The sequence below is a fragment of the Martes martes genome (genome assembly GCF_963455335.1).
Source record: "Martes martes genome assembly, chromosome: 5".
Classification (NCBI taxonomy): Eukaryota; Metazoa; Chordata; class Mammalia; order Carnivora; family Mustelidae; genus Martes; species Martes martes.
The window spans coordinates 99,255,112-99,267,645 of record NC_137892.1 but is presented as its reverse complement, the minus strand read 5'-3'; the positions used below and the strand labels follow the sequence as shown (position 1 = coordinate 99,267,645).

Sequence of the window (12,534 nt, the reverse complement as noted above, 5' to 3'; positions counted from 1 at the left end):
ACAAATTTTCAAATATGCAGCTCTTATGACCCAGGGCTTTTTTCCCCTTTCCCCTGACTGAAAAGTGTGGGGGCAGTGGTATGGTTTGGCACAGGACAGAAGAACATAAAAGCATCTCCTCCAAGAAGGGAAACTACTTTCCATCCCTTTACTTTCCATTTCTGTGCAAAGAGCAGAGGAGGGACACACCAGCTTTCTGCATAATCTCTAGAAAAATACACACATACACAGAAATGCCCCAGACAGATACAGCAGCTGAATTCAGGCTGAAAGTGGCTGGTTTCATGATAGATTTGAGCTAATACTCTGAAAGATCAGTTGAGGCAAGGCTCTTCCCCCTGTAATTTTAAAGTAATTACGAATTTTCTCCCCCTACACAACAAAAGGTTGAGTTTCAGGAAAGATAATCGTGTCTCATTGATTGCTACTGAGCTCTATAAAAGAGAAATACAATCAGATCTCCTAACACTTCTGTTTAGGTATAAAAAAAGGTGTAAAAATCTGCTTCCTTAAAAATGTTGTGTTTACAATAGGTTTTTTCTTAGTGGTTGTAAACTGGAGTCCATTGTATAAAATTTGGAAAATACCTATATAGTGGAATAAAATATAGAAAAAAAAATCATCCATGAAAAAAGAAAGTTTGCTATGACTTCTGTTACACTGCTGTCCAGCTTTTTCCTGGCCAACCCTAGCCCAAAGAAGTTATTACATTGGCATCTCCTATTCCTGCAAGAAAACTGGCCTCAATGCAATGTATTCTCTCAAATTCCTTAATGCTCAGCTTCCTACACTGGTCATTCTCAGATTACCTCAACAGCTATAGCCATACCTGAAAGTTACCTACACAAGGGGTTCTGTAAACTATGGTCCACAGGTCAGATCTGGCCCACCACCTGTTTTTGTATTGCTGTGAGTTAGGAACACTTTTCACATTTTTTATGGTTGGAAAATCAAGAGAAGAGTAATATTTTTGTGACACATGGAAATGGTATAAAATTAAAATTTCAGTGCCCAAAAATAAAGTCCTGCTGAAACACAGCCAAGTTCTTTCATTTACATATGGTTTATGGTCACTTTTGCATTGTAATAGAAGAGCTGAGGAGTCGTGACAGGGACCACAAAGTCTAAACTATATTCTGGCCTTTACAGAAAGAGATGGCTGACTCCTGACCTGAACAAAGTAGTTTTCTTTAAATTAAGTCACCTACTTATTTTACATCATTTAAAAAGAAAACTTCATAGCACTAATAAATGGAAAGCTGTATTACGCTAACAGGAAGGCAATCTTACTAAGAACAATGACCACAATAAGATACCACTTCATATCTATCAGGATGGCTATCTCACTCACACATACACACACAAAAACCAAAACACAAAACAGAAAAGCTTTAGTGAGAATGTGGAGAACTTAGAACCCCTGTACACTGCTGGTGGGAATGTAAAATGGTATAGCCACTAAGGAAAATGGTAAGGCAGCTCTTAAAATTAAAAACAGAATTAGCACGTGATCCACCAATTCTCCTTCTGGGTGGGTATGGTACACAAAAGAAATGAAAGCAGGGACTGAAATGGGATGGTTGTGCATCCATATTGACAAGAGCCAAAAGGTGGCAGCACCTCGAGGGTCCATTTGTGGACAAACAGATAAAAAAAAAAAATACCATATGTACACAAAATGGAGTATTATTCAGCTTTAAAAGGAAGGAAATTCTAATATATGCTCTAACAAGGATAAGCCATGAACACATTATGCTAAGTAAACTAAACTCATCATAAAAGGACATATACTGTATGATTTCATGTTTATGAGGTAATTAGAGTAGTCATATAGAGAAAGTAGAATGGTGGTTTGCCACTCAACTGTGCATATAAAAATGGATAAAATAGTTAATTTTATGCTTTATGCATACTGAAAACAATTTTTTTAAGTTTTCAAAATTCCAACAAAAATATGATTAGCTTAAAACAAGGTAGATATTCTTGCATACCTACTACTTGGTCTTCCTATGTTAAAAATGTTGAAGAGAAATTCTTAGGGAGACTTTGAAGATTAGCAGTGAATCTAGACCCTGTCTGATAAAATCCAAATGAAATGAGAAGGGACTTTATTATTATATATGATTCAACGTTCTTCAATGTCATGACTGAAAATATGGGGATTCAAGAGTCCCACGATCTAGGAAACACAAACCACCCATGTTCTCCAGTGATATGTCATAATCCAAGAGTGACCATCCCCACATCTTTGTTAAAACGTTATTTCTTAATTAGTACAGAATATGCTCCAATAAGTGAAGAGAAGACCTTAATTGGATTAAAGCTCCCTCTTTCAAAACGAACTATCATTTTTTAAAAATCATTTTAGAGCCCTGCATTATTTCATTACATAATTAAATATATATGAGCTAATGACAATTTTTAAGATCGGCTCTCCTAGAGTTAATTTTGGATATCCTAAAGAGAGTGAAATCACAACACTCTTTACCATGTCTTCAGGAAAGTATTCATGTTTTACGAAGCAAGATTTGTAAAAAAGTAAGTAAATATTAACTTGTGATATGGGTCAAATCTGAGGAAGTACTAGTGGTATTCAACATCAACACTCTAAAACAGAAGAATCTTAAAAGAGAAAAAAAAATCTAGGATAAAAATTAGAAATTAGCTGTAAGGTATGGCTTACTACATAGCTTTTTTTTTTATCATTATCAGCTTTATAGGTCCTTCAATTTTGACTTAGTATGAAATACCCACTTCACATCTATCAGGAGAAATCAAATAATTTCTAATTAATGAAGTCTATTCCAATGTTCCTTACGTTGTCCACAGTAAGTTCCAATATATCCCTTCTGGCACTGGCAATGGTCATCCGCACAAGTTCCTCCATTCATGCACCTGACATTGCACTGCTGAACTGCAATGAACAACAACAAAAATATATAAAAATATCAATCACTGAAATTTTAGCATCTGTGAGTTATAAAACCAAATATCCAATTCAATGACAAATGTATTTTACAGAAATGTTATGACCCATAATATACTTATTTGTGTAAGCGCACACATACAGCGTGTTTGTTACAACATTATTTGTTAGGCATTTAAAATAGATTACATTTTCAGTGTTAAAAGAAATCAGTATATGGTGACTGGTAGCACAGTTCCTAGGAGGTGGGAGGATTTGTGTAACCATTCAGGATGCGGGGGCTGAGTGTCTCCTGTAAGGACAGACGTAGTACTCACCCTCATGGAGCTAACATTCCCACAGAGAGGCAGACAAAACACAAGTAAACAAACACTACAATGTTATTAGAGATTGTGACAAGTTCTCCAAAGGAAACTGTGTTGTAAAGGAAAATAGCCAGGAGCCAAGGAGAAATCTAGATAGGAGGGAGACAAGACCATTCTCACATGACACTTAGGAAGAGTTTGAAAGAAGAGAATGAGCCAGGCATGAGAAGTACCAGAGAGGAAGTTCATGGGGAGAGGAACCAGCAAATCCCTTGGATGGTGGAGAGTTTCCTTTATTTGAAAAACTTATAGTCACAGGGTTATAAAGAGTCAGGCTGGGAAGAAAAGGTCTTAGAGAGGCATCCAGAGGTAGCCAGATAATGCAAGGTCTCCCAGGCCATGGAAAGGTTGGCATTATATCCCAAATGCAAAAGAAGTCATTGAAAGGATTTAAGAGAGTAAAGTGATGCAATGTATTTTTAAAGAATTCCTCTAGCAGCTCTGCAGAGAACAGATCTGAAGAGATTAAGGGTGGAAGCCAGAGAAGCCACTGGGAGGTTATTCCAACAGTCCAGGTAAGAGATGAGGGGAACTTAACAGGCTATCAGTGGTGATGTAAAGGAGAAGCACTTAAAATATGTCTTCCAACAGAACCCCCAGGTCTGGTTAAAAGAGTTGACACTGAGAAAAGGAGGAAGAAAGTAAAGAGAAACAGTCGCTTAGGCACTGGGTGGAGGAGAAGTGGCATTTGCTGAAGCAAGAGAAACTGGAAGAAATAGACTGTGGGCAACAATAAATCAAATGTCCTGCTACCAAGTTTCAGATATTTACTGTGCATTCAAGTGGAGATGTGGAATAGGAAATGGAACCTGTGAATAGGAGGCTCATTGGAGGGATCTATTCTGGAGATAATTACTATGAGTTAGCAACATACTGGTAGTAGTTGAAGGCATCTATGTAAATAAATTCATCCAGGGAGGCCATACTGTTGAAAATGCCAAAGTCTAATGAAGAGGATGCAGACCAGAGACTAAAATATAATAACCAGGAAAACACTGTGGCCACAGATACTGCATAAGTGGAGGGAAAAGAACATTTCACGAAGAGGGCAAATAATGGTGCTAAATGCCCTGAAGGAGTGGAGTAGGATAAGAACTGGCAAAGAGAGAAACATTCCTGATGAAAAGGAAGTACTACTCAAGGCCATAGAAATTCACTGATTCCCTATGGAATTATATACCATAAACTGAGGTTTGGCCCAGTCAATGTTTAGCTGCCCAGGGAGAGGATTAAGAAGCTGAACCCGTAAAATTTCTCCAGGATTTTTTTTCCCTGAAGGCATATATGAATAAACTAAGACAACATTAATGAAAATAAAGGCCAGAATATATTCCACGTAGTCAGACCAGGAAGGCTCCTGAAAGCACTAGAGGAAATCTGGTAATCTGGGTGGTCAAGAAAGCCTGGATGAATTGTGAAAATGAACTTTTATTTTTTTAATTTTTTTTAAAGATTTTATTTATTTATTTGATAGAGATCACAAGTAGACAGCGAGGCAGGCAGAGACAGAGAGAGGAGAAGCAGGCTCCATGCCGAGCAGAGAGCCCCATACGGGGCTCAATCCCAGGACCCTGGGACCGTGACCCAAGTCAAAGGCAGAGGCTTTAACCCACTGAGCCACCCAGGCGCCCTGAAGACGAACTTTTAAAGGCTGACAAAATGACACATAATTTTCAAAGAAAATCGAACTAGAAGTTTTTACACAGAAGTTTCATCAGAAGACAACGACATTGATCATGTAAATCTTGAATCTTCAATTTCTGAGTCAGACATATTCTCTACTACCTCTTCTGAGAAAATTTAGAGAGATAAATGTTAAAAATTAAACAATGTCACTCTGGCTTGAGGCAGATTTAAATTTTTATGTAATTACTGAGCAATTAAATAAACAGTATCTGCTCCTACCTTGTTATAATCTCATCTTAAACAACAGCCTAAAAGATTAGTTTTGAAGATCTGACAACCCTGATTTGGGTCATGAATAACACAATCCTACTTCATTCACACTGCTGTGATCTCACAGGACTGCTGAGAGTTAATACGTGTAAAGCAAAGTGAATTAATATATGTAGAGCATCTGGTCAGTATACAGTATTTGTTATCATCCCAATCCTCTTATCTTTCTCCTTTGATTCATCCATGAAATAGGACATGGACTTCAGAATTATGCAAAGGCAATAAACAGAGCCTAGGGTTGGAACCTATACGTTTAGGCATCAGAATACATGAATTCAAATCTATGTTACCCTGGGCAAGTTACTTAATTCACACGTGCCAAACTCCTTTCTCTGTAAAATGGGATAGTAATAGTATCTCACAGTTTTCATGTGAAGATTAAATAAAATGCTATAGTAAAAAACATAAAACAGTATCTGGCACAGAACAAAAACCCAGTAAGTTATAGTTCATAAGTTATTCACAAAGAATTTCTTTTCCACTGAATCCAGGCACTTTTACTGCAGAGACACATAGCTTCTGGACCAGAACTAAACCATTCTGCTTAATAAAAAATCATTATCCTCCTCCCCTTCAGTTGTTGGTGCCAATAATGAAGCCACTAAAGATTTTGACTCCAAAGATTAAAGCAGATCTAGCTAAGGAAAATAATCGACATATATATCCTTGTTGAAAAGGACATTTGGTATTCATTCACAAGCTTCAGAATAATGCAATAAATAAGATCACATCTAAAGAACATACTTGATTTTGATCCACAGGTTGGTGATATTTGGCCACTGGAACAAGTACACATGTTAGGACGGGAACAAAATCCATCTCCACAACTATTTCTACAAATTGCTGTAGAAAGCACAATAGGAAAGTGAAAGAATAATTAGGTAATAAACCACAGTATACAAAACAAGAAAGCTACAGTCAAGAACAATAAACCTGGAAAAACTAAGATAAAAAAATTCAGGATATGTAATGTGATTTCAGATATGCAACAAAATCACCCATCGTAGACATGAGATGAAGTCTCACAAATATCCTTATGATAATGTGCAAACAAATTAAACTATTTCAAGTTCCATAGTCCTTTAACTCTATCAGTACAGGTCATGTTTTCCACTCAAGGCAGAGCGTTTATACAGAGAATTTACCACAAGATGACAGTCTGGGTCGAAGGAAGCTAGAAGGATTGAGGAAACCCAGAGGTCCTACAAAACCTCAGAAAACACAGCCCACTCTGGAAAAGACCTTCACAAGACCTTCACAAAAATATAAAATGGACTGAGGCAGAGACTCCAGGCCCTAACCAGTTGGCCAAGCCCCAGGGGTTCCATGCACATTCCTTCCCAGCTGGTATCTGACCTGCCCCATCATCAATCTTTGTTCTCCTTAATAAATCCCTCTCTCCTTCCTCTAGCCTTTTTTCTCCCATGCTATCACCACAACCTAGCCTATTCCTGCTGGTCAGAAAAGCTGCTGCCACATTTTGATGGAGGGAGAGTCAAAGCCTCCTGCAGCTGTGACCTCCAAGGTATGAGGGTCATCACAGCAAAGAATGTTAGGCTCACTGACACAGCACATACCATGGATCCTCAAAATCATTAGCTGAGTGCCTTCAAATGGGAAGTCTCCCATATTTAGAATCAGTTCATTTAAGAGCTGAGAAATTCATCTCTATACCCACAACTGAATTTTTTATTTGTGTACAAAGCCTATGTGCGTTAATGCTCCACGCCTGGATCCATGAGGACAAGAGGAGAATCTGGGAACATTCTCAAACTAACTATAAACATTCATGCAAATGTGCATGTCTCTTTAGCTAGACAGGCATCTCACAATTTTCAAAGAGATCAGAGACCCCCAATAATGTAAAGGGTGTGTTGTATAGAAGTGAGCTAACTCAGGGTGCCTGAGTGGCTCAGTTGGTTAAGCATCTGCCTTCAGCTTAGGTCATGATCCTGGAGCCCTGCAACACAGTTCCCTGCTCAGCGGGTGGTCTGCTTCTCCCTCTCCCTCTGCTCCTTCCCCTACTCATTCTTTTTCACTTGCTCATGCTCTCAAATAAATAAAACCTTTTTTCTTTTTTTAATTTTTTATTTTTTTTAAAGATTTTATTTATTTATTTGACAGACAGAGATCACAAGTAGGCAGAGAGGCGGGCAGAGCGAGAGAGGAGGAAGCAGGCTCCCTGTTGAGCGGACAGCCTGATGCGGGGCTCCATCCCAGGATCCTGGGTTCATGACCTGAGCTGAAAGCAGAGGCTTTAACCCACTGAGCCAGCCAGGCACCCCTCAAATAAAATCTTTAAAAACAAACAAAGAAAAAATGGAAATGAGCTAACCCAGTCATTTTTTTTTTCTTCCCCAAACTGCCTTTTGACATCCACGTAATATGACCAGCATCTCCATTAGCACTCCTTATAAATGAAAATGTCATAGATCATAGTGTGAAGATAGGAAACTAATTTTAGGCAAGAACATGGTTCCTGCCATGGAACTGACTACTAAATTTTAGAACGTGCTACAGTTTCAGATCACCAATAATTCTCCAATGACACGTGCCCACTAAAATATTGTTTTTTCCAAAGCTCCCTCACCCCCAGCAGGCTGACATTTAGTCTAGGCATAGGTAATCTACAAAGTGTCCCTACCCAGGTCCTAAACCCAAGGAAGGTCTCATGGCTGGAGAATGGCCATCCTCAAACAGGCTCCTGTCATTTCCACAGATCTGAGCTTTATGTCTGTGAGCCAGTGAGAAGACAGAGTGTGAAGGCCCTTTCTCCTCACACTTATCCCAAACTATGAGATGCCTCACCTAACTACTTGTCCCTCCTACCTTCATGAAAACCATGAGACTCAGAAATAATGAAAGGAGAGGGAAAGAGGACATGGGGGATAGGGTTTCTCTGATGCTGGGAAAGGATTCCCAGCACAGTAAAGAGGACATAGGATAAAAAAGGTCTAAGGTTGAACCCTTGCTATGCTATGGACCCAGTGAAAGTTTAGAAAAAGACCACACAGCTTCGCTGGGTTTTGTTTTCTTCTTGGTAAAATAAAACAAAGGGGTTATAGTGGAGTATTCTGAGCTCTTTTTAGGTTCAAATGCTGTGATTTCAGGCCAACCCTTTCCTATTCCACTGATCAAAATGCACTTCATAGCAAAATTTCACAAATAAGTTAATAAACTTTCCCACGGCTTCAAGTCCTAACAAGATTAAAAAAAAATGAAAAGTGAGAAAGTCAATTCCATTTTTTTGGAAACAAATATTTGCAATTTCAGAAGTACTTCAATGATCTTTGCAGGCCACAACTAAGAACACTAACAACAAACACAGAAACACAAATCAAAATGCATTAGGTTTCCCATAGTCTGAGAAATACATTTGTCTTTTATTATCTTCATCTCTTCATGAAGCCTGGTCAACACCAAACAGATTAAAATTCTAGAAGGTAATCATTTTTAATATCCTTCTATAAAGAGAGAGTGCTGATATATAAATGAAATAATTAGTCTTTGGTCCTCGTATTCGATTTGCATTCTACTTATCTCTTTGTAAGTTGCCTCAGAGCTTTGTCTTTTGCTAAATGGTGAAAATTCAGTAAATGTAATAAATAACTTATTATCACCAGGAAGTTCTAGAATGAAAATTCTTGATTTTGACTTAATAATGCTTTCAGTTTGGTTATCTCCACATATTATCATTTTAAGTGTCAAAAAGAATTGTACTACTTAATTGAACAGAAAATATTAAAATTCAAAATTTATGTGAGATCCATACAAGAGAATAAAAGGGCATTACAGTCTTCCTCTATTTTATGCACTATTTTATACTCTTGGGTATTTGAATTACTTTTTTAATGTGCTAATATTTTTGTAGATAAACTCTAAGTGCTTGATATATATAAGAGAAATATATATATATATATATATATATATGTTCCTTGGTGATACAAAGATAACTACAGAATTTATGATTTTGAGTTTTTTAAGAGTTTTTTAAAAGAGACTTATGATGCATGTAACTTCCAATATATTTCATAGGTACCCAAATATTTCAAGTAGTAGAGAAGCAGGCTATAATAGCCACCATTGCTCTGAGACTTCCAAAGTTGTTCTTCTAAACAAATAAAGAGCACAATGTTGCTGAAAAACTAAGTATTTAAAGCAGACACTTAGAGGGCCATATACAATACACACACACACACACACACATATATATGTATATATATATATATGAATGATACACACACATATATGTATTTCTACTTCAAGTATTCTGGAAGGCTCTGTTCTCTGGAATTCCCATTCCACACCAATCCAATAAAATCTGACTTTACGGATTTTCAACACATACCATAAACCGATCCCTTCTCCTCGGCTGCTCTCCAACTCAATAATGGCAGTCACATTCATTACATTCAGTGAGTCAGACTTTCCGCAGTGCCTAAGTCATCCCAGTTAGTATGGCAGGTGTGTGGTGAGTGACAAGCTGTTGTAGGAGTCTAGGAACCATGTTAAGTTTAAAGCAGGCAAAGTATGCCCTACTGGCCTGAAAGAGTAAATACACCCTCCATATATGCCTCACATAGAGGATTTCTGTGTTGGGGAAAAAAGAATGTAATACCCTTTGTTTCTTTTTTACTAAAGGCTTATCATCAGAGGATTTATTTAAAATACTCATGAATCACTTTAAAGAACACAGTCATTGTTTCCCATTTGTGCTTCTCTACTGGAAATTGTGGTATTTTCAGGGTGGAAAAAATTACAAGAAACAAAAGTCTTCACAATACATGAAACTTCACTCCTTTTTAAAAACTGCCATGAAATAACATGAAGGGTCTATCTTAAACCCACAAAACCAATAAATATAGAGTCGGAAATGCCACTACATCCTTATTATCCCTTGGCTAGTGTGGCTTGCCCTTTTTCTCTGTTCACAATTGCATAATTATTTTCTCCCTGGAGAACATGAAGGCCAATCTAAAGGCAAGACTGGCTCTAAATGAATGTGCTGTCTATGATACCTGGCTCTCCTCCTGACAAGATAAATGTGACTGCTAGATAAATACACGGAGCAGGCCAGTCACACTTCAACTCACGAATTCACAGGCATGTGAAATAAGACATCCCACAGTCCATCACTATGAGGCTGGTAACTAATGACTTCTCCAGTTAGAACTTGGGAGAGCTAGGTACACAATTCGGAAACTAAATAAAAGAATAAAACTTTGAAGGTCAGAGATGCAGAACTTTGGAAGCTCTAAGCCTCACACTTTGGAAATCTACAGTACACTGTGAGATGTAGAGCCTGTAAATCCTAAATTCAAATATCTTCAAAAAAAAAAAAAAAAGGTCAAGCCACTTGGGAAGAGTTCTTTTAAAAATTTTGTTGACCTGGGTCAACTCTAAGTCCTATGAGAGTTCCTTTCATATCTACGTTATGTGGCTGTTGAGATGAAACCAGAGATAATAAAGTGGTTTTGTACAAAGGCCTAAGAAAGCTTGATCTTCAAAAGGCCTAAACCTCATGCAGTCAAAAGCCAGATAATTTACATAATCACATTGTGGTCTTATCTGGACTCCTTTAGGAAAAAGTGGTTTTGAGTTATCTAGGGAATTGCTGTACTCCCCCTTCAGTTTGTATTAATAGACTCAGAAAGATAAAACTTCCAAGTATCTTTGAAACCTTTATCATTATTGCCCTTCAACAGAGTCTAGAAGCGAAGTCTAAACTTCGATGTAAACCGGCTGCTTCCTCCTTAACACTCAAATGGGCCCCATCCTAATTATCATTGCTTTGTGGCCACTGGATTCTAAAAGCAACTGCGTCCCAGACAACTGAATCCAACAGCTCAGCCCTGACAAGGGGCCAAGCCCGCTGCCCAAGGTGGGACCCCAATCAAGCACTCACGGACAATGCACTGGTTTCCTCCAGGAAGCGTCTTCCATCCCGGGCAGCAATAGGAGTGGAACCTGGATCCGCACACGTTGGGCCTGTGATGGACAAGCGAGGTCACACACACGTAGGGAAGTGTATAGTAACACATTAGCGGTTTTCCCAAGCAAAAATCCTGGGCGGAAAGATTTCGGGACAACAAACAAACCAAAACTACACTTCATATTCTTGGGACTTGGGGCACAGACATGGAAGTAAATTGGCTGAATGGGGGAGGGCTGGAAACGTCTAAAACGTGCCTTTCATCTGCCTTCCCTTACTGCCTTTTTAAAGGCCAAAAAGAAACATGGAAACATATAATTTGCTACTACTCTGGGCTCCGGATGCAGAGAACAAAGGGAACACTCTTTCAAAATTCTTTGCCCTCGTCCCCAAATCCGTCCCTCTTTAATCCACTGTTACGTTGGCCCCGACGTGTCAAGGAAGGCGCGTTGGAAGGTGAAGCGCTCGAGTTTGAGAATTAGAGCAAACCCTAAACCCCGCACTTCTTCTCAAACAAAAGGCTCAGGAGCTGCGCCCCCGACGGTGGGGAGCAGGCAGGCTCCACCAGCCCCGACGCGGAGGAGGCTCAAGTCCGCCCTCCGCCCGACACTGAGAACCTGTTCCCGCACCGCGGGCACAGCCTGCGCTCTGCCATCCACACCTGGGGGCCTTCGACCCAACCCCCCGAGGGAGGGCTTTCTGCCGGCTGAGCTGCGGAGGAAAACGGGGAGGCGCTCCTGGGAGTCCTCGGGATTCTGGTGGAGGGGGCCGCGGCTCTAGCCGCCAGAACCAGGTTCAGGGAGGGGTGGGATGGAAAGCTGCCAAGCGTAGGATCCCCCGCTGCCTACTGCCCACCTACCCTCGGAGCACGTCCTGCTGTCCTCGCCTGCGGACCCGGCTGGCAGCCGCGGCGCCCTCCTCGCGGTACTCAGGCACCGCGAACACGCCTTCAGAGCCCGCAGCCGCGGGTCGGACCTGCTGCGGCGGCGGCTGGGGCCGGGGCGGCTTGGGCGGTGGAGGTTGGGGCTGGCCAGCCGTGCCCTGCGCCCAGAGCGCCACGCAGCCCAGCCACACGAAGTAGGGCTGCAGACACAGCCGCCGCCGTCTCCCCATCGCGGGCGCCGAGAGCGCGCGGACCAGGGTCCGCGGAGAAGAGAGTGCTGGGAGACAAAATCTGCGCGGCCTGAAAAAAGTCAGGGTCTAACAAGCCCTCCGTCGGCTCCCGAGACTCCCTGGGGCTTGGGCTCCCTGCAGTAGCGGGAGCCCCGGACCGAGCGCCAGCCCCCTGGCTGCGGGCGGGACGCGGGCTCTAGAGCAGCGGGCGGCGAGGCGCGGCGGCGGTGCGGCCGGCAGCC

General features: G+C 40.6%; 1 protein-coding gene across 1 annotated transcript in view; it reads right to left on the bottom strand.

The window, feature by feature from the left end:
- The window catches only part of FBN2 (fibrillin 2), a gene marked incomplete at both ends in the record, with an annotated part of 261,800 nt that extends 249,508 nt beyond the window's left edge, over window positions 1-12,292 (bottom strand). The window contains 4 exons of the mRNA XM_080804778.1: window positions 2,819-2,914; window positions 5,992-6,090; window positions 11,153-11,235; window positions 12,039-12,292. Coding sequence (XP_080660904.1) covers window positions 2,819-2,914; window positions 5,992-6,090; window positions 11,153-11,235; window positions 12,039-12,292 — 532 coding nt within the window. The remainder of the gene's footprint in view (window positions 1-2,818; window positions 2,915-5,991; window positions 6,091-11,152; window positions 11,236-12,038) is intronic.
- Between the last annotated feature and the right edge of the window lie 242 nt (window positions 12,293-12,534).